Source organism: Fundulus heteroclitus, chromosome 6 (genome assembly GCF_011125445.2).
Source record: "Fundulus heteroclitus isolate FHET01 chromosome 6, MU-UCD_Fhet_4.1, whole genome shotgun sequence".
NCBI classification, from domain to species: domain Eukaryota; kingdom Metazoa; phylum Chordata; class Actinopteri; order Cyprinodontiformes; family Fundulidae; genus Fundulus; species Fundulus heteroclitus.
The window spans coordinates 32,831,299-32,858,560 of NC_046366.1; the positions used below are offsets into that span (position 1 = coordinate 32,831,299).

The window sequence follows — 27,262 nt, forward strand, 5'->3', positions numbered from 1 at the left end:
GAGTAAAAAAGTTTAGCGCAACAAGAGGTATTTATCCGGTCCTGCCGCTGTCCCGACGTAGAAAAGCTTTGCCGAACTTGCCTTCCCCGCCCGTTAGCGTTGCAGTTCAGACAAAACAAACCAACCCCCAGGCGGAGATTCTCTGCTTAACAAAATCAGAGATGTTCCCTGGTTTCCATTAGAGAAATCAAATCTGGTCACCTTACACAGAGAGGGAGACTGTCCGTCTCTGTCAGGAGGACAGAGTAGCTGGACCACACTACCCTGTTTCTAACATAAGGTCAAAATAAACGTAACTTTCACATTTAATTAACTTACTAGGTTTATTGTTGCTAGCGCGTACTCAGGGCACGGGCTGCCTTACATGAATGTGTGTCTAGTTTAGACGTTACAGTCAGGCAGTTTTGTAGACAGCTCAGGGGTCCTATCAGGCACTGACACAGTGAATCGTAATGCTCAGAATTTCCACTGAGCCGGCGGCTTTGTTGCTAACCAAAGTCGTACTTATATATTTTAACAGATTTTTGAGTGCATTGTACCACATAAAATCAGTCAGTAAGTGCAACGGTAATCATATATAAGACGCATCGGATTACAAGGCGTACCATCAGTTTATGAGATAATGTAAAGATTTTAAGTGTGCCTTATAGTTTGAAAAATACGGTACATGGATTTCCCTCTTTCCCCTCTGTTGTGGCCGGTCTAGGAGTGACCAGGCCACAACATGAAGGTGATACATCGTCGTCAGACCTCAAGCAGCCACGAATGACAGATGGAAGGACCCGTCCAGATGAAGCTGGGTTTAGGTGTATAAGACAAGCTTCTATGCCGGTTAGGGGGTCTCACATTTCTTACAGTCTTACATTTATGTTCTTTCCTGACTAAACCCCAACACATGCCACCAATCCAGATTCGTCTGCATTCTGGCTCCACCAATAACGGAGGGCCACCTGCACACCCTAATAAAAATCTGCATCTTGTGCGAGCAGTTGACACATCTTACACAGCAATAAACAGACATCGATGATTTAAAATATCACTTACAGACTTTCTAAAACTGAAACTGAATTAAAAAGTTGAAAAATAACATAACAGTTTAAAATCCTTAGCACTCTGTTTGTGACACAAAGGTTCCTGTTAAAAGAAAATATTGTCAAAAAAAAAGTAATTTGTTGTTACCTTGGCAAATGCACTTTGGTGATAATGGCCCCCAATATTAACCTAGTTCTGGAAAAGGTTCCTGTGGTGGAATCATGCCTTAATCACTGAGCCTGGTTCTGGTTCTGCTGGAGGTTTTCCTTCCTGTTAAAGGGGAGTTTTCCTCTCTACTGTCGCGTCATGCATGCTCAGTATGAGGGATTGCTGCAAAGCCATCAACAATGCAGACGACTGTCCACTGTGGCTCTACGCTCTTTCAGGAGGAATGAATGCTGCTTGGAGAGACTTGATGCAACCTGCTGGGTTTCTTTAGAGAGGAAACTTTTTGAGTAAAGTGCCTTGAGATGACACGTGTTGTGAATTGGCGCTTTAATGAATAAAACTGAGCTGAACTGAAATATGTTTTTTGTGTTTTTAGCTTTTCAAAACAGGAGCTCTGGGAGTTTCACTTCTTTTGTTTAAATTTAGGCTGATTATTGCTGTTGAGGATAAAACTGTATTTTTTTCCGCAAAAGGGACATATATTATTTATTCTGGGATTAAGAATCCGAAGAGCCGAGTCCAAATAAAACAACTCTATCTTTCTTGGTTGGGTTAACTCTGCAGATGTTTTTTTTTTTTTTTGTTTTCTGATAAAGGTCACCTATTATTATTATTGTTTAGTTTCAAAACAAATTATTCTTGGTAAATTAGGCCACCTTTCTGTGTGTAAAAAAGATCTGTGGAACTACTGAAGAAGCATTAGTAGAGTTGTAAATTAATTCGGCTTTGTTGACTTTTTGGGGGGAAACAACAGCTTTGGGTTGTCTGCAGAGAGTCTTTTAGTCAGTTTTGCTCGGTTTAAACCCTTTAACTATTTTCATATTAGCTAAGACTCTCTCTTCAAAGTAAAAGTTCCAGCTCACTGGAGTGCACTAAAAACAGTTTTAATACATCTAAAGGAGCTTTTTATTTTACAGTGAGAGTCTCTGGTGTCCATTTCAGTTTAACATCTCAGTTTTTATATAAATTAATTTGTCTGAGAGGCCTGCATGATTTGAATATCTCTACACTTTCTGCCTGACTTACACGACTTGACTTTTCATTCAACGTAAGTGTGTTGATGTTTTCAATTAAGAGGCAAATATATTCATATCATTAACTTACTGCTGCCGGCAGATTAGTAGTATTTTACTATGCACATCTCCCGCTGGAGCCATTAGTACAGATGATGTTGCCAGCAGCATTCCCTCTAAATCAAGCTTATTTTTCCCTTTATTATTCACTGCCATGTTTTGGCTTTCAGCAGTGGTGTTTGAACTGAACCCCGTTAAAAGTCACGTTGCTCAGCAGCTTCGTTCAGCACTCTGCGGGCTTGTAAACAAGTTAGACCTGGCAGTTTGAAGATGAAGAGATTTTAAATGTTGCCTTTGTGCTGTTTTGATCGTTGCTGTCTCCCACGCAGCCACCTACATCTCTCTTCGCTGTGACATCCTCAGATAGGATGAGGATTGGGTTCTGCTTTTATAGCCAGCAGTGGATTAGGGTAATGTGAGTGATCGGTTTTTAGAAGGCATCTTGTGTGCTTTTTTTTCTGAACCCTGTGGTGCTGACAGATATTTTGACATGAAAGGGGAAAAGCTGTTATGGCACTTTACCTTCTCTGGGGTACTTGATCTCCAACTAAAACTGCATTATCTTGTAATTTGACATAATTGTATTGTGTAACAGTAGTGATTTGGTCATGTTGTATCATGTTAGTCATGAGTGAAAACCATCTTATCAGTTTTAGCACAGCCCATGGACGTAGTTAATTCATCCTTTCACAGACAGTCTTGTCCCTATTCATGGTGCTTAACATTGAGCTGTTATTAATGCAGAATCTGCACGTTTTTTGTGCACAATAGTGCCAAACTTACAGCATCTCCAAATTGTATTAACGTTATACTGCTAAGAAGAGACAATGTTGAAGAGATGGTGATTCTACTGAGCCTTTATTGACTGCCAATATCTTACCAGTGGTATACATATCCAGGCACTTTGTTTCTAATCACCATGTTGGTAGGTAGAATCGCTTTAGAAACGACTGAGCAAGTTTGACCTCCGAGGAGTGTTTATTTTATTCTATTTGACTTTTTTCACAAAGTTTGCAATGGTTGTTATATATGAAATGCGAAAATTGGAGGAGTTGGGTGTTGAACATCTGCAAGTCTAGCTTGGGAATATCGAATGTAGGGATCAGCCACCAAAAATATAAAAAATCTGATCACTTTTATTCCGGTAACTATTCTGTTCATGATTTAGCACGACTCTGCTGTGTTTATCTTAGCTATGTTATGCTAAACCTCACTTTGCCTGCGGAATGTATGTTGTAATTCTGAACATTATTTGCAACGGCATGCTTCAGAATGTCATCATAAATGTACTAGTCATCAGTGTTGATGATGTGTTACTTGCATCAGAACAGCATAGTGGTTTACACTGTCGCCTGAAAACAATGTCCTGGGTTCTAGCCCCAGGTTTATATATACATACACAATGAGTGTACTATACTGAGAGAAATATCACTGATATTTAGCTACTGTAGCACTAGTCAAATTATCTTAGCTAACGTAGCCTGTATCTGCAAGCTAGGATGGATATTTATGGTATTGTAACTACTTACTCTGGCCGTCACCAGAACCTTTATATTCAAATGAACAGTTTGGACTTCATTTACAAAGCTGTTAAAACACTGATTGTATGCGTTCATGGAGTTCAGTCCGCGAAGCTCCTCCGCAGTTTGTCCATGTCGTATGACATTTTTCCGTTCTCTATACTTTTACTATACATTTACTAATTTTTGGAAGTATGATCCAACTAAGTGACAAGGCTGTTACAGTTTCACCAGCAAATGTCACTAGTGAGTGATGAATGAAGCATCGAGTAAAGAACCTTTTTTCCAAAACAAAGTGTTGGAAAGCTTCATTGCTTCATGAGGCTTCATTTGCCAATCACTAGTAAACACTGGGGAGTTGGAAGTGCAATCCTTCCCCTCTGTTTAGTGACGGCTTTTCTCTTTTGACCAAGATGGCTTCTTTCACCCTTCCTTCAAACCATCTGTTCTCTCGGTCCAAAATCTGGACACCATTGTCATCAAAAGAGTGTCATTTGTTCTTGAGGTGCAAGTGTACTGCTGGATCTTTCCTCGAGCTGCTGGCACTCCTGTGCTGTGCCATGCATTTATGTAGCTGTTGTTTAGTTTCTTTGATGCAGGAGTCTGAGCAGTCCTTGTTACATTAGACCAAACACACAACGCTCCTCTGCTGTGGTTTGGGGTTTTTTTTCTCTTTGGTTTTTATCTGAGTTATTAAGCTTGAAATTTTCCAGTATGCTGTATTTTAAGACAATTCTCCTGAGTTTCTCAGAAACCCCTGATTTGAAATACGGTCCTGTTGTTTTATTTTCCTCTGTGTTATTTAACAATTTTCCCTCAGCTGGTTTATTGAGGTTATCACCCAGCTGGACTGCATTCCCCTGATTAGTCTCACCTGTCTCGTCTCATTCCTTCAACTCTCCAGCAGAAATCAGTTAGAAATCAGTCAGTTTATTTCCCTTCTTATCAAAATCTTTTGTCGTCCATCTTCTGCCATGCCTGGTGCCCGTTAACTCTTCAGCTTGCTTTGGATCTCCTGTTCTCCTTTTGTGTAAGTTTGATCATAAAAAAAACCTAACCTTTAATACAGATTTGCTGTGGTCCTCTCTACCTTTAGGTCAATCTCCTTAAGCAAGATAAAAAATAGTCACGATGTATAACACAATGTTCACCAAAGTAGAAAGTATTAACAGCTTGTTTGTCTACAGTTGGTTTTTCCACAAGAAACATGTTTGGCCCTAAAATCTCTCGTCAAACATATGTCACACATATGGTGGTTTGGAAGAGGCATAAAATAGCAAGAAATACTGTTGCAGATCATTATTGTGTGCAACATTGAGTTTGATAAAAGTGCTTCGAGATTTAATGGATGTCAAACATTTTATACCAACAGAGGGCTCACCTAAAGTAAAAATTACGGTAACACCACACGTTTTCTTCGCTAGGAAACATTATACTTTTGCACAAATGACACACACAGCCTTTCTGTTGAAGCCATGGCATGAATTGTGGGGTAACCTCTATCTCTCAGCCTTGGTTTGTTCCCTCCGTTGAAGCCAAGAATGAGAGAACAAGAGAGAACATGTTTTTTGTTTCTACAGCGTGGGTAAGGACAAAGCTGCTGTCTTCGCTTTTCCTGCATAGCTGGGTTCTTGTTGAAAATGTATATGCTTATTTCAGCCTTTCATGTAGTGCCAGTATGCAGGTAAACATCTGTTCAGCATGTTCATATCAGGGTGGACTGTTCTTAATAAAAAAATAATAATAAATCCAGTTTCTGAAAGGCAGCTTTCCCTGCAGGAAGCCGCTGTGCCACTGTAGGCAGGATAAGGAGTACATAAATCTAAAAGTTCATGCCTTGACTTGGCTCTGTTAGTTGCTAAAGACCAAAGAATTAGCCTTTTTCTGAAGAAGGTAATACATTTTTTAATAAATGTGAAAGTAAGCATTTACACAAATTAAAGTTTGTTATAGTCTTCATTAGAAAGAAAATAGAAATGACCAAAAATAAGACTTAACCAAACCTGAAAGAAAACTGGGAATTGGCGTCTGCCTAAAAATCTCTGTATAAACAAAAAGAGGACACAAAACTTTCTTCATAGGTGGAAAAATGCCCTTTATTGCATCAAGTAAAACCAGAAGAATGTACTGATTAATGCATGCAATGATTCAACATTTAGGGTGAATTCAGGGACTATGTGTACGCTGGATTGTCTATATCAAAAATAATAACTGGTTTCACTCTCAACTATGAGCAAAATCTTAAATAACAAATCCCTAAATAACATCCTTTACCCTTTACATTTTTTTAATTTAATAGTTTATCCAGGCATTGCAGGGCCCTTTCTATTGTTGGAGAGGCTCCTTCACTGTAAAACCTACTACTATTCTTCTACTTTTACCACTAGGGATACTAAGTTTTTGTTTTAATTAATTGTATTAAATTTGTTTGTTTATTTTTATGCATTATCTTTTTATTTTCATGAATTTCATGGTGCTATATAAATAAAATTGAATTGAATTTTTTTATTGAATTTTAGCTTTTTAATGTTATGTAATTTATGTTTTTAGCCATTTAGTTTCAACTGTTGGCGCTTTATAAATAAAGATAAGGTATGGCCTCTACCTGCTTATCTTTTATGAAGTGAAAATAACCCACTGAACCATGATTTCTTCGTACTTTTAAAACCGGGGGACTTTTACATAAATCTTTCCTAATTTCGGTCCATACGAATCAAGTTTTTTAAAAATTCCTCTCGTCTTCACGCGCTTTTTGATTTTGAATTAGACACCTTCACAACCCTCTCTACTGAGTAAACTGACTGAAATAACCCAGGTATTTGCAGCTTCAGTTATGCAGCACTGTAGGTGGTGCAGTTGGTCTGAAGTCTGATCAGATTCTCTCATCTTGTTCTATTAATTACATGTCAAAGCTATGCTAATTCAGCTATGATAGGGGCGCTCCTGCCATGTCCTTACCTTCAGGGTATTAGTTAGCTCACTACACTCCTCTGAATTTCAATTAATCAATTAACAAGTCGGGCCACAGGCAGCTTGGAACAGACATCGACTCCTGTTGAATAATTCAGCAGTTTTAATCAGCTTTCTCTATCTGTCAAGGCCTGAATATAAATCTAACACTGTGTAAAGCAAACGAACAAGAAATGGTGGACTGTCGTATCCTTCAAGCTGGCAAGTCCATCAGAAGGGAAACATTGTATGTTGTTTGGTTAAGTGTAAGCTCAGTTCTTTATCCTTTAACAAAGTGGCAATTAACTGAAAAAGTAGGTGTGCATATTAAAACGATAGATGAATTGAATGGCTTTCTAAAATAAAAAGAGTAACAATGACGTCGCTTTAAAGGTTCCTTGACATTATTAATCTAAACTTAAGGAATTCCAGCTGTTATTATAGTAATGAGAAAACAGAAGAGAGAAAAAAAGGCAATTTACTGTAATGCTGGGATAATTAGCTGATGAAGGAATTGCAGTTTGGAAATTGGCCATCAAAGTCTAAACCTCAGACTCAGGAGGAGCCGCATGAGTTTTGTTTGGACCATGAAACAATGAATCAGATCATTACCCTTGGGGAATTGCTGAGGGTGTCTCTGGTTGTCCCGTCCACATTTAAGAGTTCGGAGCATCTCCCAGAAGTAGTTTTAGGAAGGTGCTGCTGGAGTACCTTGTGCCGGGGATGCTTGCAAAGGCTTTCAGGTCCTTATTAACCCAAAGGGAGAGCTGTGTCCACGTTCTCGGCACAAACTCTAGTTGGCTCCCAGTGGCTTAGCCTCTGCCCTCGTTGCCGACCTTGTCTGTGGTGTTCAGTGACGGGATCTAAAGCCATAGTTGTGGGGAGGAAGATATCTTGTTTGGAAATGTCTGTGTTCTGTTGGCATCTTCAAGCCATAAACTTCTGTGTGTGCAAGAGAAATTCACTTGCAGATGTGAAGCAGCCAGGATGATAATCAACTCTTAGGTTGTGGCTCTCAACAAGTAAAAGGTGGATTATGTGTTTCATAGCCTGGACGTCAATCAAAAGCCAAGCAGAATTATTCACGGATTTTGGCGTTCTGTTCACGAGCGCTGCAGTGATGAGGGTGTACTGCCACGCTGTCATGTTAAATAGAGAGCAGAGCCACAGAGCAAAGCTCTCGAATCAGATTGCTAATGTAACTGTCTGATATGAGGTTCCTCCTGAGGATGGCCGGGCTCGGCCTCGGGTCCCTCACCAAGTAGTTAGAGTAGAGCTGCCAATCTTCTCTGAAGAAAGTCAGTAAAAGTGGTTTGTGATTGTTCCTGGGTTTCTCCCTCTGGATGTCTTAATGGGACACCCTGCTGGAAGGAGACCCCCATAGCAGACTGAGACCAGAGGGGAAAGGGGGAAGCCGATGTTGAGACGGCGTAAGGCAAGGGATGGATGAATGGACTTCGCATCAATTTGCTTTGGCTGTTTGGGCTAAACTTTTTTAAGACATTAATGTGTACAATAGATGGGGGAAAAAAAGGCTCCAGTTTACAGTAATGTGTTCCGCTGTGCAGAAGAAGACTTATAAAAAAATAAATGGGAAAAGGACCCTGAAAGTTTTAAATTTGCCCTGGTTGTAACGTGTCTGTGCTTTCCTTCTACCTGCACAAACCCGCGATGGGATTTAACTCCGTTTTTACCTGAGGTTTAAAAGTGTGCTGTTCACTGAGGTTGGACCCCTTCGGGCCAAACTTTACGTAGAGCAGTACACTTTAGTAAAATGAACTTTGACGTTTTGTACTGGAGGTTGACTGTTAGTTTTGAGCTGCAAAAACAAGCACCGCTGGAGCCTCATTATCTGGCTCTCTACTGCATGCCCTGAATGGCTAAGTGAGTCGGCTCATCTCGAACAGCAGAGTGCTCAACTCTGGGTTTGTGGCGGGGGTTTACATAGCTCTGAAGAGCAAAAACCTTCACTTCATTGCTGTTTCTGGGGTGATGGATTGAGCTCATTGGTATTCAGGGTCTCAGGCTCCATCGCGGACTCCGTGGGCACTTTGTTTAAATCAGTGAAACAGCATCAAAGTGGAAAAGGGCACGTGAAAGAGCAGTATTTCCGAACCTAGTTCTAGCGTGCCTGTCGTGTCAGAGGTGATGAATCAAGCTTGACAGTGTCAAGGCTACTGTGCTCCAGAGTTTCTGGTACAATCTTTTAAAAATTTCCCTGCTTCACAATCACACTTTCTTTGCTTTTGAATAATAGGAAACTTTGGGTGGGATGGTTTCTTTCAAGTGAGATCCCTAAATCCTCCTCTGGTAGTAGAAGTTATCAAACATTTATGTGGTTGGAGGATATTCTATGAAGATGGACAGCACTGTCCCATCGCTCTGTGTCTGACAACAATAGCGCCTTATTCTTTACATTAGAGTTCAGTTTTAAAAAGCCACTTGTCTCACTTTTGGTAAAACAAACAAACAAAGCAGGTGTTTGTTTGTTTCTCATTTAGTAGAGTGTCAGTGGATGAATCCAAATTTTTAGTTCAGTAAAGTTCAACTTCCCACATCACCTTTTTTTTTTTCTAAAGTCCCCCAACTCTTAAATGCACCGATCTCAACTCAGCACAGTTTCTAATGTCTCAGTTCTCAGTTGAAGCCAAATAACACATTGATCTGGTGTGAAACTCATCTATCATATAGATTCATTGCACACAGAGTGATGACTTTATAAGCAGTTGTTTGTTCTAGTTTTGTTTATGGAGAGCTGGTGAACATTAAATGAATAAGAATAGAAAGTACCAGGTTGACAGTTACGGCAGACAGTCACTGAAACCCTCCAGAGGAATGTTATGATTTCTTCACCGCTTACTCCATCAGGGAAGTCGGCTCTTAAATGCCAACTCTCAGATGAAGAAAACCCACAGTGTGTTTTTAACTGCCCTCTCTTTGAACACTACCTCGGCGAGGTTGTGCACTCATTGCACATTATCTCCTTGGGGATTATAGCACTCCACGCTGGAGAGCCATTCCTCTTATTTCACCTCTTCAGACTCCTGTAATTCACCTGCTTTTTACACTCTGAGCTCCACGCCACCCACGGTAACAAGTGTGTGTCAGGGCAAATCCTGCAGGGATAAAAAAAAAAGACATCTAGGAACTCTGTGGATTTAAATATGCATGAGCGATTGAACCGTTCCGGCTTGACTGGGTGTATTTTACAGTGGGAAGGTGGGAAGAGTTTAATTTTATGGGCTTTATGTTTAAATTCAGAGTTTTAGATAGTTAAAGATTACAAGAGAGAATTTAACCAAATGAGAAAAAAAAATTTTCTTGGTAAAAGTGTTAGGAAAATTACTCAACACTGAGTAAAAAAAACTCTAAGAGGACAAACTTTCTTGCAAAAATGTGTTAATGAGAAGTAAACACTACTTATGATTTTTTGCATAATCTAAGAAAATTAGGTATTTTAAAGTTTAGGCAATCATTTAATTTAAGAAATCAGTTTAGATTCCTTAGATCTGATCGGGAAATGTGAAACTGGAGTTGAACATTCACAGGAGAGGGGGTAACATTTGGCCGTAATATGCATTTATTCAGTTATTTAGCGTCTTACGCTGCTCTGGCTTTTAACAACTTCTACTGAATTTTGCCCACTGTGTTCAAGATAAATGCACCAGAACAAAGCTGTGAGTCAAACTGGATAAAATGGAGTGGTCACAAAAACATGTAAGCACCTTTTCTGACACGGTTTATGATTTGAGCAACACAATGTTTTGGATCCTATCACCATCACAGTAGCTGTCTACAACGTCGCAATCGCAAAGAACCGCTTGGATGCAGTAGGCTGTATAGTTCAGTTTATATTGAAGTTGATAGTTCTCATAATTAAGCAAGTTGATTAGTTAAAATTGTAAAGCAAACATTCTTAAAATCTTCTATTTTTGGGACACTGGTGGTTGAAAAGCATTAATTAAATCACACTACATCCAGGCTCTTATTTATTTCTAGCTACAACAAGAAAAGAAATTAAAAGAACTTAAGCTGAAGTATTTTTTAATTTTTTTTATTGTTGGACTCACTTGTGAAACTATACCCAAATATTACTTTATTTAATTGTTTTTTTTTTTTTTTATCTTTTTGTATTTTCAACAGAGACAACCTATGTGTTACGATGTAACTAACTTTGGAGCGTTAAGTTTTTTAAGAGTTCAGCGAAGCACAAACATTTATTCACAGGCATGCTGTGCCTTTTTGTACATCGTATGTTTTTCCCGAACAGTTTTAAATTTAGAGGAAAGTTAATTCTGTTTTACCACTGATAATCATAACTTGCATTATTCTCAAAAGGTCTAACGATGAATGCTGTGTAAGGCAAAGAAAGTCTATTTCACATTTTTTTTTATATACCAAGAATGTTAAAATAGAAAAAAAGTATAATCCAAGGCTCATCTTTAAGCTCCAGATACAAGCAGCAGAAACTCAGGGAAAAAGCTCAAACTTTGATGATCCTGAGATCATCATCGACTGACTTACAAAAGAACTGAGAAGTACAAAAAGGCAGGAGGTTGAATCATGGAGTTAGAGTTACAATTACAGAATTTGAAAAATCAAACCATAAAATAAAGTGAATATCTGTGTTTCTTCATTATTACATTGATCAAGCATTTCTGGATATGAGGACTAGAATAAAGACCTGTGCTGTTTAGGGATGATGTGCTCACCGAGGATGACAGAGAAATCGAAGCCAAAGCCTTGTTGTCAGAGTTGTAGGCCTGCATCTGACTGCTGCATGAATCATAGTAATTGGCTCTTGTCTCTGTGGTGGAGTAACATCTATTAACTTGGAGGTGTTAGATGGAGGCAGCTTTGGCTTTTGCTTTTGTTATGTTGTGAGAAGTCAACTGGATATAAATGGAGCTGCTAGTGAGAATTTTCAGTAAGCTTGTATGGAATCCAATCCAGCAGCCAGGAGGCAAGAAACAGGGTCAACAAAGGACAAGGTGCCAGACCACTGCAGGGCCAACCCAGAGATAAACAACAATGTTCACACATAATCACACCTGTAGGCAGCTTAAAGAGGTGATTGCCTTGGTGGTCATATTTCTGAATCACAGGGATTTGAGATTTTATTAGGTACCAAAAATGTACTCAACACAATCATGACTTGTCGTGGAAGATTGGATCCTCATACGTGACAAAGAATACAAAATTAAAACCTAATTATAATTATTTTGGTCAGATTCTAAGTGTTCAAGTCAAAGTAAATGTGTAAAAAAAAATGCAATATGCATATAAAAATAGTGTAGAAGCAAACTTTTAGTTTACCTGTTGAGCTACTTTTTAAACCAAAAGTTAGAAACTTTAACCTATTTATTTATTGTTTTGTAGAGGCGTGCGACAGCCCTTTGGTGTCCAACCTGCTGCCTTCATCCTTCAGAAGCTCCTCCCAGCTGTCCAGCAGTCACGCACCGGGATTCGCCAAACTCAACCGGAGAGAAGGTGAGGAAAAGCTCACATACAAAGTACCCGATCTCTGCTCTCTTTTAGGCCCCATTTACAACATTTTCTGATGAAAACTAAAACGTTTGGCTGCATTTGTGTTGTCCGTTTACACGACAATGGCAATTTTTTTTTTCTCTGACAACGGCACTACTTGAAAATGGGTTCCAGCACCAGCGCTACAAATCAGAGCCGGTCCAGAGGCGGGGCAAATGACCAGGCCCTTTATACCCAAACAATAAAGCTCATGATAGCATAATTTTACAACATACACATGCCTGCAACGGTGGGGCTTCAAGCTTCAGCACCATGGAGAGGGACTATGTCATTTGAGGTCCATCAAACGGACATGAATAAAAAACAAAACGACAGAAAGCTACATAGTCACTAATAATAAACACAAATTCAAAGCAGTTCAGCACCACGGATAGCGACCGCATTATTTTGACACCCACGTTAACTTTTTCAAGCCTGTATCGTAGCTATAAAGTTTCGTATACCTGGCACAGCGGCCCACATGTTCACACACACAATTTGAGTTTATTTATTTAAAAGGGGACAATGCATATTAAAGTTCATGTAAATATGCCAGATTATGGCCTATGGCTAATTTCCATCTGCAGTCCCTTCGTCTGGTTCAGTCAACAACAGAAAATAATTAAATCAATAAAACACTAAAAACTATTTGAACAGTAAGCCATCATGGCTGTGAGCTGTATAAACAGGCAGAAATTACATAGATAACATTTCTTTGAAAATTATAGGATAACAAATGAAAGGGAAAGCAAGAACAATGAAAAGTATAGAAAATCATAAAGCATACAGGCCAAGGGGGTCAGGGGACCATGCATATTTCACACATGTTAAGAAGCTAAAATTAGATATCAAAGGACTGATTGAAGTCACACAATACTAAAAACATATTACATTAATTAAATACCAATGATCGTAATCATATAGTAATTCAGGAAAAATTATGGATGGTACCCCAACAGTAAAAGAGGACAGAGTCTGGAGTTCATGTATTGACTTTGGTATTCAATCCCAGGTGTGAGACTCACAAACAGAATAAGTGGCTTGACTAAAGGCACTCTTTCTAAAAGGAACCACACAATCACCTCTAGAACCAGCTCTTGATGATTTGTTTGAGTTGTTTGTTTGTTTTTCAATTTCAATTTCAATATGAAGTACTGCCATAGGTCTACTCACCTCTCCACAAACTCTTCCACGATGCTCTGTATGTCAATTTTCTTTGCTCTCTCATTCTCTATGGACAGCATGCCCCACTGTGCTCCTCAAGTGGTTTTTAATTAGTTTTAAGTTGTCGAATGAGCGCTCAGCGGTTGCACGGGAAGAGTCAAAAGTAAAAGGAGGGCAGCGCAAACCTTGCTGAATGTAGAAGTTATGGCTGGGTGGTTGACAAGGAGCAGATCTGCAACAGACCTTTGATTTATTCATTTTTTATCTGGTCCCTGAAAGAGGTTCTAAAACAATGCAGCTAGCCAGGGAAGCCAACTGCAGTATTCACTAAGCCTCCGGGCAGCTTGGTGTAACTTCTCAACTCCTGCTTTCAGCAGCTTGTTGGGTTGAATTGCATTAAACATATTTACAGTTCCATATAAGCTGGTGAATCTTTGGGGACGGTGGCTGGATGACAGTATCAAGACAGGCTTTGAAAACGTTCACCCAAAAGTTGCTCTCTGCGTCAGTCAGGCGGCTGTCTTCAGAAAGTTCATCAAAGCGACGCTTAACTTTTCTGGCCTTGGTTGCATCAAACTGCATTTTGACGTTTTTAGCTGGAGCAAGAGTGGCAGACTTGGTTTCATAAAATTGCTCCCTAAACTCCATCAAAAAACTGACGGCGTTTTGCAGAAGAGTAGATGCTTTCAGAATATCTGCGTCCTTAACTTGCAGTAACTGTGAGGCAGTGTTAATACATTCAAGGATCTAGGTTTGTATGTTGACCAAAAACATGAAAGAAACTTTGCTTATGGAATTCTGGAGCGCACTTGCTTCACTACGCTCCTCTGTTTAGTCACTGGTCAGGGATATTTTGATGAGTGATTATATAATGTCTTCATATTACCATTACCATCTAATGTAGAACAGATTACTGAATCTATGTGTGCTTCTGTGCTTTTTGTCTGTCTTGTTGTGTCTCTGCTCTGTCTTCTGTAATCCCCAGTCGGTCGAGGCAGATGACCACTCATACTGAGCCCAGTTCTGCTGGAGGTTTTTCCGTCCCGTTAATGGGGAGTTTTTCTTTCCACTGTCGCTTCATGCTTGCTCAGTATGAGGGATTGCAGCAAAGCCATGTACAATGCAGATGACTCTTCCTGTGGCTCTACGCTCTTTCAGGAGGAGTGAATGCTGCTTGTCGGGACTTTGAAGCAATCAACTGGTTACCTTTATATAGGACATTTTTGACCAATCTGTATAATATGATTGAATTTGACTTAGTAAAGTGCCTTGAGATGACATGTTTCATGAATTGGCGCTATATAAATGAAATTTAATTGTATTGAATTGAAATATCTGTGCCTTAACGCAAAAAAACACATGATTTCAAGATGAGCAGCGAGTGGGACAGAGGCATTTTAATGGGACAGCTCTGCTCTCTGGTGTCATTAACTCACTGAGGAGTGCTCATCATTTGACACAGTGGCCAAAAAAGTTGTACAGGTTCTCTAGTGTTCACTCCAGGGACATTTTTTACACACTTGTTGAGAGCAAGGTTGAGGTTATGGGCAGCACAATGAACATAATGGGCAAGGGGCTCCTTCCCTGTTAATCTTGCCCTTACACCGGAATACGCTCCACCCATATTCACAGCCCCATCATAGCCCTGTCCATGGCATTTTGACAGATCTGTTCCATTTTTCTCTATAGAGCCCAGGAGTTGGTTTTCAGAAGGCCCGGTGGCCCCGATGTATGACAGCCTTGCCTCTGTCAGTCTGCCCCAGGGCAGCTGTGGCTACTAACATAGCTCACCACCGTCAGGGTGTGAATATGTGTGTGAATGAGTAAATGCCTCATTCACACACATAGGGTTGGCAGGTTGACAACTAGGGTTGTCAGACTAGTTAAAGCACTACAGTATACAAGTAAAATTCATTTACTGTTTATCATATGTCACATACGCTACACTCTATCTAATGTTAAATATATTAAAGTCCATCATATGTTACAATCATTGTACTGTGCCTATTGGCACACTCCTCTCTCAGGAATATCAAATTGCACATTTCTGTAAATGAAGCCTCAAAATCACAGAAGTATCTTATTACCTCATTACATGAGATTCATGAAGGACAGTTAATCTATGTAACAGGGCTCATATCACGCATTATGGGACTGATATCAGAGCCCTCGGACTCTGACACAAACTTTTCTTAATCTTTTTTAGACTCTAATGTGAAAAGAAACTGTACTCACTTTTTATTACCTGTTGCTTGTTGTGTGTACTTTAAGTATGTCCTGAATGGTAACACGTGGTGACAAATAAAGCTTCTTGAATGTTGCAATACCTGAAGAAGTCTTTAAACCCTACAGCTCAAAAGCCAAAATATAAATGTCTATTTTTCTAGATCCTTTCAGATAAACAGAGCAGCAATGAGGTGTTGAAATAAATAGAGGGTGAGGATGTATTTTGAGAGGCAAGACAAAACAAGATAAAGCTTGCTTTGTCTTTATTTTCTGCTGTAAACAGTGTTTTTTCTTCTTTCTTTTTTTGCACCGGCGGCTCGTATCAGGAACGTGAGAGTGAATGCTGATTGTTCCACCAGCTGGAAGTCCCGTGCAGAAAGCTGATGTGAGGCTTTGACAAAAATTGAGATTTTGGGATCTCTGCTTTATCAGGACATCAAAGCCCAGAATCAGCCGGTAGGGTGAGGGAGGTTTAATCTGGTTCTGACTGATTCCCACCACCTGGGAAGGCAAAGGAAGCTGAGCATGAAGAAATTTAGCAGCAGCCCATCTGCTATCTTTGTTCACATGTGAACAACCAGGATCTGAAAAGCTGTTCAAGTAGTAAACATTTTTAAAACACATTTGGTCGACACACATACGCACAACTGATTACTTTGAGTATATTTTCATACATCATTATTTTAGTGTATTGTATTTAAAAAGAAAATCATGCTGATACAAGGTAATTAAATATTGTGCTCTATTTCTCTTTAATGTTGTTGAACATGAAAAATACTCTTCCATACTATCTGTTGTACTGCTGCAAACATTTCAGTTTCCCATCTGCATTGGAGGGATTTCACTGATCTCCTTTTCAGATCTGCAGTTGGATAAAGTGCAAGAACATTTGACCAAAAATTATTTCTTATGCACCTTTTCTTAGGGTAAGCCTCCTGTTGCATTGAATTTACAGTGCACGATACAGTGATATATTTTAAATGTACAGTAACTTAGCTGCTCATTGGAAAGTTAGCTTTGTCAATTTTCATACATAAAGCTTCCACTACAAAATTTAAATTTATATTTTTTTTACCAAAATGCTATGTAATTTTTTTTTTATCACAGCAAGGAGAGATTACATGACAGAAAAATGGGCACAAATGAAATGCAAAACAATACACATTGTAGAGGCACATTGCTAATAGCAGCACTCATGTTGATTAACACAGACGTAGAGTGTTTTTGCTACTTTTTGGATTAGGGCCACAGCCAACCATTCCATGGTAAAATTGCTGTAAATAATGATCATATACAGTAAATGTCTATAACAAATGAAGCTAAATGCGGAAATTCAGAAACTCATTGCTTACCTCCATCAATCAGAGACTCATTCGCCTCCGACGCAAGCCAATCAGCTTTGAACTGCTCCTCCTCGAAGCCAATCGGTGTCCTGGATTCGTCTTAAAAGAACTTCAAATCCAGCTCAACTTCTACCCAGCAAGCAAGCAGTCGCTGTGCGATGTCTGATCTGGACTCTGATGACTGGATTCAACCCACCTCCATCCCCTTCTCCACCATCATAGCAGCTCCATCTGGCTTTCCTATGTGCCCCTACAACCTTGTTCCTATTAGAGTGTAATTCCTCCTGGACTCTACAAGATTCGCTGTCACATCTCAATCGGTCCGGCAGAAGACCGCCATGTTGAGCCTGGTTCTGCCAGAGGTTTCTTCCCAAAGGGGAGTTTTTCCTCTCCATAGTCGCTTCAAGCTTGCTCATCATGGACAATCATGCAAACCCGTGTTTATAAAATTGGACATCTAGCTCAAACAGATCATCACATGGACTGAACAAAACTTCTTCTATCTCCACTCCACCACCAGTTTCAGGCCTGGGGGATCATTCCTATTCTCATACACCTGCTTATGCATATTGAAGTATAATTCAGCGTGAATGTTTCCTGCCGAGGTCTCAGCGCCAAAGTCTTAAAATATCGTGTCAATAAATTCTTCTAATTGTCTCTTCTTTCCGTGTGAGTTTTTCAGATTGAATAGCTGTTGGTGAACAAAGGGAAATATTTAGCTGCTTAAGGCTTCCTTCACACTGGAGTGAAACTGTGTTAATGTCTCGATCACCTCCACAACTGTTTGAATAACGCTTGATCAAAAGAAATTTGAAAATCATGTCAGTGTCAAAACATTTATCTGCTATGCTTCTGTTTGTCAGAAAATGGGTTTTCCTTTGCTGCTGTCTTAGCCATCCAACCATAATGCTTCCAACACAATCTTCATTAGGATGTTTCTGAACAATCTGAGCGAGTTTCCTCCCCTCCACCATCAGTTACCACCATTGTGGAAATGTACAGATGAGCTGGTTTTCTGTATAGATTTAGTGCATGACTGAGCGTTGCATATTTCAAAGTGCTTTAATCTGGTGCAGCACATATTTAAGCAAGTGTAGTTGGACAAAATCCTGCACACAAAATCCAAAATCAACACTGGTTACTCTTTTTTTCCTCTCCTGCCGCTAATTAGAACCAGATACATCTGCTAAATGCACCAGATCTTCTCACTGACAGCAAGAGAAAATTCATTTTGCATTTGAACGGCAGCCTGAAACTCTTTAATCTTCCCTCAGTGTCTTAGAAACAAGCACACATACTTAGTTTCAAGGTGTGGGTGTTGCTTCCCGCCTGGGAGCTCTACTGCACAGTTTTGTGTAAGGGGGTTTGGTTTATTGGTGTAGAAATCTTCAATTGTTGATCACTGTTATATGCCGTGATCCACAGGTTGCAGCCAGAGCAGTGGTGGGACGGGTTGGAGATATCAGCGGTTCCTCCAAGAGTGTTATAAAAACTTACTTGAAATGCTGCCTGCCCTGGGTATGCATTAATCAGGTCACAGCAATGGCTTAAAGCCAGTGTGAACAGTTCCCTTGAAATTTCCAGACCAATTCACCCCAGAGCAACTGGGCCACACGCCACGGAGGCACTAAACCCACACAAGAACATATCCTGTCTTCATGGAACATTCACATGGGTTAAACTGTAAACATATAAAAATAATAAAATGATCATCTTCGTCTAGATTTCAACACAATATAGCTGGGGTTTTGATTGTAACTATAATTGTAGATTAGATCGCTAACCAGTAATTATTTGGACAAGATATTACATAAAGTCGTAGTATAACAACTGATCATTGCATTGCCTGTAATAGACTCAAAAACTGGCTGAACGTGTCATTTCAAAACATCATTTCAGATCTGTTGGTGTTGGCCGGTCAGCAGTGTCACAGTTCCTTCCCATCTGATTTATTGGTGCTAAGCCCAAAGGATCCCATCTGTTTGCTGAGGAAATCAATGAATAAATAAAAGCCTCTGTCTCAACTCCCATTGCCGCTGCTGCTGCTAATGCTAATGCTGTTCGAACATAATTATAGGGTGACACATTAAAATTATTGAAGGAGTCAAAATCTCCTGATTTAGAAATAATTGAATTACCATTGTAGAATATAATCTTTGAAGTCATGTGGCTTCAAACTCCCATCAAAGGCTCGCTGGAGGAAAATGGGGATGGAAGAGTATGCTAAAAAGTTTTTTTTCCTCTTGGTGTATTTTATTATAGATGTTAAAACTATGAGGAAATATGGCAAATTAGTCAAGATAACCAAGTTTTAAGCATTGCAGTAGGACTCATTTTGTTTGAAATAAGTGGAGGGTAAAATATTCTTTAGTTCATTAGCTTGTGTAAAATAAAAACAAAACCCTAAATCTTACGAATGTTTCTGCAGTCAGAGAGACAAATCTGGCTTCTTGTTGTACGCTGAACAATCACCCAGAACAAAGAGCTGTTACACTAGAATTTCCTACCCAATCTGATCCTTCAGAATGGGGAAGAAAGGAGATTTAAGGGACTTTGAATGTGGGAAAACTGCTGAGCTACTGGGATTTTCACACACAACCATCTGGTAAGTTAACAGAGAATGGCCCCCGGAAAAAAAACAAAAAACCCAGAAAATATCCAGTAAGCAGCTGTTGCATGGATACAGATAACTAGTTGGACGTCAGGTCAGAGGAGAATGGGTTGATAGAAAGGTGGAAGTAGTTTTCATTAGCAATTTGTTGCAACCAAGGTGTGCGGAATACCATTTCTGATTGAATTTGTAGCTACTTAAAGCAGATGGGCTACGGCAGCAGAACACCACACAAGGTTCCCCTCCTGTCAGATAAGAAGAGGACACCAGTACTGCAATTCAGATTGGAAATATATTAGCTTTCAGCAGGGAGATTCCTTTGGTAGGGTCAGGATTGGACAAAAAACAAGAAAACCGATTCATCCTGCCTTGTATGAACATATCGTTGCACACTTTGAGCCTTTTCAGTAGCTGCTGAGCATTGTTCAAATGCCAAAGCCTACATCTGTATTGTTGCTTGTCAATCCCCTCCTTTTATGACCACAATGTACCCATCTTCTGATGGCTGTTTCCAGCAGAATAGTGCAACGTGCCACAAAGCTCAAATCAACTCAATCTGCTGCCCTTCTCTCTTCGCCTCCACAGTCACCAGATCTCAAATCAATAGGGAGGGTTTAGGATGTGACAGATTGGAAGTCAGTCAATCATTTATAAGTCACACATTTGCCGCAGCTGGAGGGCGGCATTCCTATTGAAGGCTACATTTTTGGTGAATATTAAATGGCTCGCATGAGTCCCGTGATTGTTTTAAATTTCATCCCAGAAATGGCTTAAGAGCTTTGCCAAGCAGTCTACTTGGTGTTTTTAATATTCAGAAACTGTAGGATGAATCAGTTACCACTTTAGTTTTAACATCTATTTACCGAGATTATCATATCCGGTTCTCAATGTTCCTGCTTAATTTCTCCTCAAGCCTTTCTTTATCTTGTCACTAAAACATCTTTTCCATTTCCATTCTCTCTTCCGTGTTTTGGATAATCTTCTTAATTTTCCCTTTTTTCTCCGCAATCATTTTCACATTTTAATCACGAGCTTTCGCCCCATCCACAGTCCCATTTTATCAGTGGAAACGATTGGCGTGTGTGTGTGCTTGCCAAAAGTGAATGGCGTCCTGCGCGTTTTTTTTTTTTTTTAGAACTTAAACTTTTATTATTTTTGCAGAGCAATGATACAACCATTCATTAAAGGCACATGACACAAATGTTGACAGTATAAAGTTTTCCATAAAATAAACATCTTAGTCACAATTGTAGGTTCATCTTCATACAACCCAAAAATAAGGATACACTTTAGGAGGGATAGCTAGACATCATATGCCAAGAGACAAACTTGTTGGGTTTATTTACATCAACATTGCTTCAGCTGGTCCCCAGCGCAGGCTAAAAGTGTTTTTTTGAAGTCTTAATGAGTAGGTTATCTTTTCCATTTTATACAATTCCCTTACTTTTTGGACCCATAAGTCATAGGAAGGAGGCTCCAGCTGCATCCACCTTATTGTGATGCATTTCAGGGCAGCTGTAAAAAGGACATTTAACAGATATGCTTTGGCCCGTCCTTGCAAGCCATCTGGTATAATACCAAGTACCGCAACTGCAACATCCTTTGGTATAACTCCTGGGAAAATATGGTTTATAGTTCTGTACACCTCATCCCAAAAGTTTTGAAGTTTGGGGCATGACCAAAAAATGTGTGTATGATTGGGGACCGCTGAGCCACAATTTCTCCAACACAAGCTTGGTACTTTAGGATCCATCTTGGCAACCACATCTGGGGTCCTGAAATATCTGCTAATAATTTTCCATTTGTATTCCCGCCACATATTTGAGTTTGTAACTCTATGAGCCTCAATCCAGACTCCCTCCCATGCCTCGTCAGAAATTATTTTGGCCGTCTCTGCCTCCCATCTTTGTTTTGTCCAAGTGGTATCGTTAAGGTTCATTGACAGTAATGCACTATATAACTTTGCTATACATTTTTTATCTCCTCCCCCTTTCTGGTAATGGATTAGAAGGTTTTCTAATGGTGTTGGATTTAGTACTTTTTCCCAGTCCTTGTGTGCGAGCAAAAAAGAGCGCAGCTGTAAATATCTAAAGAAATCACTTTTTTGGAGATGAAAATTCCTACATAACTCTTCAAACGACATAAGATTGTTTCTGTCGATCAACTGATGCAGAAATGTAAGCCCCTGTTCAGCCCATTTAGAAAAATTTTTGTCCAAGAGATTGGGTGTGAAAGATTTAATATGTCCAATGCTTGTTAATATTGACAAACCTCTCGGTAGCTTGAAAGAAATTCGCACTTTGTTCCAAATGTCAAGTGTGGTTTTAGTCCACAATGGCAGTTCCTTTACTGGGATATCTAGAAATGGCAATACCTTTAATGGTACTGAGCACTTTGCTTGCTCAATGCTGAGCCATCTTGTTCGAGAATCCTGTTGGATCCATGAAATTAAAGGCTTTAACTGAGCTGCCCAGAAATAGTATTTTAAAACCGGAAGCTTGAGGCCCCCTTCTGTCTTACTTCTTTGTAGTGTTTTATATTTTATGCGAGGGCGCTTGCCTTGCCATATGAATTTTGATATAATTTTATCCAATTCAACGAACGTGGACTTAGGTATGCCAACTGGTAACATTTGGAACAGATACAATAATCTGGGTAATAGATTCATGCGGATGGTTTCAATGCGACCGAGGAGGGACAAAGGCAATGCTGACCATCGCTCCAAGTCTTTTTTAATTATATCCAGTGTTTTAGTGTAATTGACGTGATACAAATCATTTAATGAGAGGGGAATATTGATGCCTAGATATTTAATGCCTTCCTTTGGCCACCTAAAACCGCTCTGTTGTTTAACCCCCAGTGGAATACTGCCATTGACATCCATTGCCTCTGTCTTATCAACATTTATTTTATAGCCAGAAAAATGTCCATAAACAGAAATCATTTCCCTCAGACGTGGTATTGATGATGTAGGATCAGACAAATACAGGAGTACATCATCTGCATAAAGAGATATTTTATGTTCCTCTGTGCCAATCAAAATCCCTTTAATTTCATCATTGTCCCTGATAAGCTGGGCTAGTGGCTCGATGCTAATTGCAAACAAAAGAGGTGACAAAGGACACCCTTGCCTGCATCCACGTTCCAACTTAAAACTAGCCGACCTGAAACCATTGACTCTTACAGCCGCTTGTGGGGATAAATATAATGTATGTATCCAATCTATGAATTTGGGCCCAAATTTAAACCTCTTTAATGTTTGAATGATGTATTTCCACGACACACGATCAAAAGCCTTTTGGGCATCTAAAGATATTACAGCTGTCATAGCTTTATTTTCTTTTTGGTGAGACATAATATTTAATAACCGGCGCAGATTATTTCCATAGTGCCTCCCGACAATAAAACCGGTTTGATCTGGATGTATAATTTGATTTATTATGACATTTAATCGTCTTGCCAGAATGCCAGTTAGAATGCGTACGTCCCCATTCAGCAAGGATAATGGCCGATATGACCCGCAGTCAGTGGGATCTTTACCTTCTTTATGTAGTACTACTATTGTGGCATCAGACCAGGATGGCGCCATTGTTTTAGTTTCTAAAGAAAAGTGGTATGCTTCCAATAAAAGTGGGGCAACGATGTCTATGAAACATTTGTAAAATTCGTTTATGAAACCATCGGGGCCAGGACTCTTATTATTTTTAAGGGATAAGATAACATTTTTAATTTCTTCTACTTGAATTGGCTTATCTAATTGTTTAGCTACAGTATCAGATAATTCAGAAACTTGAACATTTTGTAAGTAGTCACCTATTTTATTCTCATCACTACAAGTGTCAGTGTCTCGGTATAAAACCTTGTAAAATTCAGCAAAAGTTTCAGAAATATCCTTTGGTTTTAGGATTGATTTATTGCCCGATTTCAGCTTTTGAACAACATTTGAGGACTGTTGTTTTTTAAGTCGGAAGGCCAGAAGTCTGCTCGCTCTATTTCCATTTTCATAATATTGCTGCTTAGCAAAACGAAGGTTACCTTCTATCTTTTCTGATAATAAATCTTGGAGCTCTCTACGTGATGTATTCAAATCATTCAGAATTTTGGATGCTCTAGTCTTTTTATGTTGAAGATCCAGATCTCGAATTCTATCTTCTAAATATTTCTGTTTGGCTGCTTTTTGTCTTTTTTTAGCTGTGGTGTGGGAAATGATACTACCTCTTAAATAGGCCTTTGCACAATCCCACAACATAATAGGAGATGTGTCAGGGGTGTTGTTTATGTCCAAAAAATTTTTGAGGTCAGATTTAACAAAATCAATGAATTCCTTGTCATTAAGAAGGGAGGTATTAAGTCTCCATTGCTTAAACGATGGGGTCAATCCTATATTCCACTGGAGAGTAACAGGTGCGTGGTCAGAGATTGTGATGGGCAATATTGTTATATCCTCAATTCTGTGTAGCTCAGCCTTGGAAGTAAAAAAGTAATCTATTCGCGAGTAAGATGCATGTCGGTTTGAGTAAAATGTAAAATTTCTGTCTTTTGGGTATTTGGATCGCCACACGTCCACTAATCCAGTTTCTACAGACATATTTTTAAGCATTTTACCCATCTTAGATATGGGGGTCTGAGAAGCTGGTTGCCTATCTAGGTTTGACATTACACAATTAAAATCCCCCCCCATAACCAACAGACCGGAGCTGTACTCTGCAATCATATTGAAAACTGACTTAATAAACCCTGGAGCATCTTCATTAGGGGCATATACATTTATAAAGGATACCGCTGTTCCATCAATTGTCCCATTTACCAAAATAAATCTACCCTCCTTGTCCTTATGTACTAACGTTTCAGTGAAATTAATTTGCCTATGTATTAATATAGCCACACCCCTTTTCCTTCCAGAGCAATGTGACGAATAGTAAACTTTATCAGCCCATGACTTACTTAATTTTGTATGTTCCACATCTGATAGATGTGTTTCTTGCAGCAATGCTACTTGACATTTTGATTGTTTGAGTTGCAGCAGTACTTTTTTTCTTTTCATTGGACAATGCAAACCCCTCACGTTATAACTTGTTACAGTTAATGTACTCATAACTGATTTAATTTAAAAATGTATATGTGATAGTATTGTGCTGGAGGCAGAGACGGCCATTTGACGGGTGGAGCCAAACATTTGAGCAACATGAACGATGAACACCAAGACGATACAATAAAATAGTAAGACTTTGCTGTGCCATATTGTCAAGACTAATATTCAAATGCTCTGTTTTTTTAGTTGCAGTGAGATCCTCGGGGAACAGAAGGATCAAAGCGCAAGAAACACAATAAAAAATGAACATAGATAACATAATGCAAGGTAGTGGGTTTAAGTCCCTAGCCACCATAGAAAGCGGCAACAAACACAACCCAATGAAGATTGGATGTGTTCAAAAACAGCAAAAAAGAGAGAAATTAAGAGTGTGGAAGTTCAGGCTCCTGCAGGAGAAGTACTTTAACCACAGCATATAATCTACTAGTAATATTAACGCAACTTAATTATAATTTAGTAGTTTAACAAGGTTAGAAGTATGCACCTTTCAAACGAATCAGTTTAGATAAGTGACATTGAACACAATTACAGTTGGCATTTAAGCACTAAAGACAATATTTCAAAGTTGGGATCTGCTGGACCGGATTGTGTCCTATTAGCGTTTGCGGCTTCGCTTACGTTTCAGTTCCAGTTATCGCAGTGGGGATGGTTTTCCGTATGTAGTCCATGGCTTTCACGGGATCCCGAAACTCCTTACTGTCCTCTTTGTATGTGATTTTGAGTCTTGCTGGATAAAGTAATCCGAAGCGCACATCGCCCCGTCCCCGTAAAGCTTTACGTGCCTCGGAGAAGGCTGCGCGTGCCTTGGCCACACTGGTGGTGTAATCCGGGAAGATTGCGATTCTTTTACCCTTGTAGGTCAGCGGGGCTTTTTCCCTGGCTCTTCTCAAGATGTCAGCGGCGTCTCTATCATAATGCAGCTTGGCTATGATCACCCGAGGTCTCTCTCCGTCTCCCGGTTTCGTCAGAGCGGCTGTTCGGTGTGAGCGATCGACTTTTACATCCCGGTCCATCTGGAGGGCTTCTCTTATAATTTTAGAAACCTCTGCAGGGTTGGCGGAGTTCGGCTGTTCCTCAACGCCAACTATACGGATGTTTCCGCGTCTCATCCTCCCCTCCATGTCCTCGCACTTGTCCCGTATCTTAACCAGCTCGCTCTGAAGTTCAGTAACGGTGGTCTGCAGAGTGTTTACCTCGTCAGACCATGTAGACAATCCACCTTTCATATCTTCAATGTCCGTTTTTACTGAGGTGATTTCTGCACGAGTGGCGGTAGCATTGCTGGCTATTTCGGCCCTCACTGCGTTGATATCAGCTCTGAGAGTGGCGAACTCTTCAGACAGCGCACTCCTCATTTCCTCCCTTATAATTTTGGAGATTTCCCCTCGCATAGAGGTTAGGATATCGGCTCTCAACTCTTCACACATACCAGGGCTCTTGGGTTGTGGGTCCTCTTCTGGAGTACGCTGCCTTGTGGATCTGGAATTAGCCATTAGCTTTGCCATGTTGCCGTCGTATTTGAATTTGCGGAGTTTATCCGCCATTTATCAAGTAAAGTCTACTGGAACGGAATTCTTTACAGTCCAACACCTCTATTAATCCGATTCAGGTCACAAATAGTGAGCAGTTGTGGTTTTTAAAGCGAAAATGTTGATAAGCCTGCAGGAGCTCTGAAAATATCCGTCTTTACTCCATCTTGGCTCACTAGCGCCCCCCAATTTCAATCCGTCCTGCGCGTTTTTAAATATTTTTTCTTTTTGGGCGGGAAGTTATCAGATACGGCGGTGCAATTATTCTGGAACAGCCTTTAAAAGAAACCACTGTGCCGCTTTAATCATTTTCCAAATTGATATGATGAAAAAAAGTGAGACTGTACCTTAATTTGGAACCTGTTCTGTGTATGTGTGCAGATAGCCAACTAATTAAGTGCTTATTCACGTCACCGTGTGTGTGTTCGGTGCTCAAAGTTCTGGTGCTACACTTGAAGCTTGAATGGAAATGTCATGCCTGCAGGAAACATTCAATGTCGGCCAGCCCGCTGTTGTATCTAGACTATTAGTCTCTCGGTCCGCATGACATGTTATCGGGCTGCTGAAATTACCATCCAGTCCTACTATTCTAATGCAAATGATGAGCTCTCACTTCAGCGCTCTTTCCTTTTCAGCTGCTTGGCCGTCTGTAGCGCTGCCAGTTCGCTCTCACCTGTCTCACACTGTAATAGCTCGCTGCTCCCTCTGTCTATCTGGTCTTTTCCTTTCTGTGCAGCTCTCCATTTAACCTGTGTCTCTTTGAATTTGAATTTACAGACTCTCCCGTGTTTTGTTTTTTTGTATTTTTTTTTTGTCAGGTGGAATATCAGGGCAGTATTAATGATTTAGCTGTCCTTTGTTTACTCACCTGCTTCGTACAGTGATGCAGCTGACCACAGCAACTTTATGTCAGGCTTGATGTCTTCTCAAAAGGCGGAGCAGAGAAATCCCAGTGTACCTTGACTGGCTTTCTTCCTAATCTGCCGCATAAACACCCTGAACTGCTCAAATGACAAAAGTCCACTTGGT

General features: G+C 39.9%; 1 protein-coding gene across 2 annotated transcripts in view; it reads left to right on the forward strand.

The window, feature by feature from the left end:
• Positions 1–27,262, forward strand: part of LOC105930928 (contactin-associated protein-like 4) — a 146,282-nt gene that overhangs the window by 37,426 nt on the left and 81,594 nt on the right. For both annotated transcript variants that reach the window (XM_036138622.1, XM_036138623.1), the window contains exon 2: positions 12,122–12,232. In XM_036138622.1, coding sequence (XP_035994515.1) covers positions 12,122–12,232 — 111 coding nt within the window. The remainder of the gene's footprint in view (positions 1–12,121; positions 12,233–27,262) is intronic.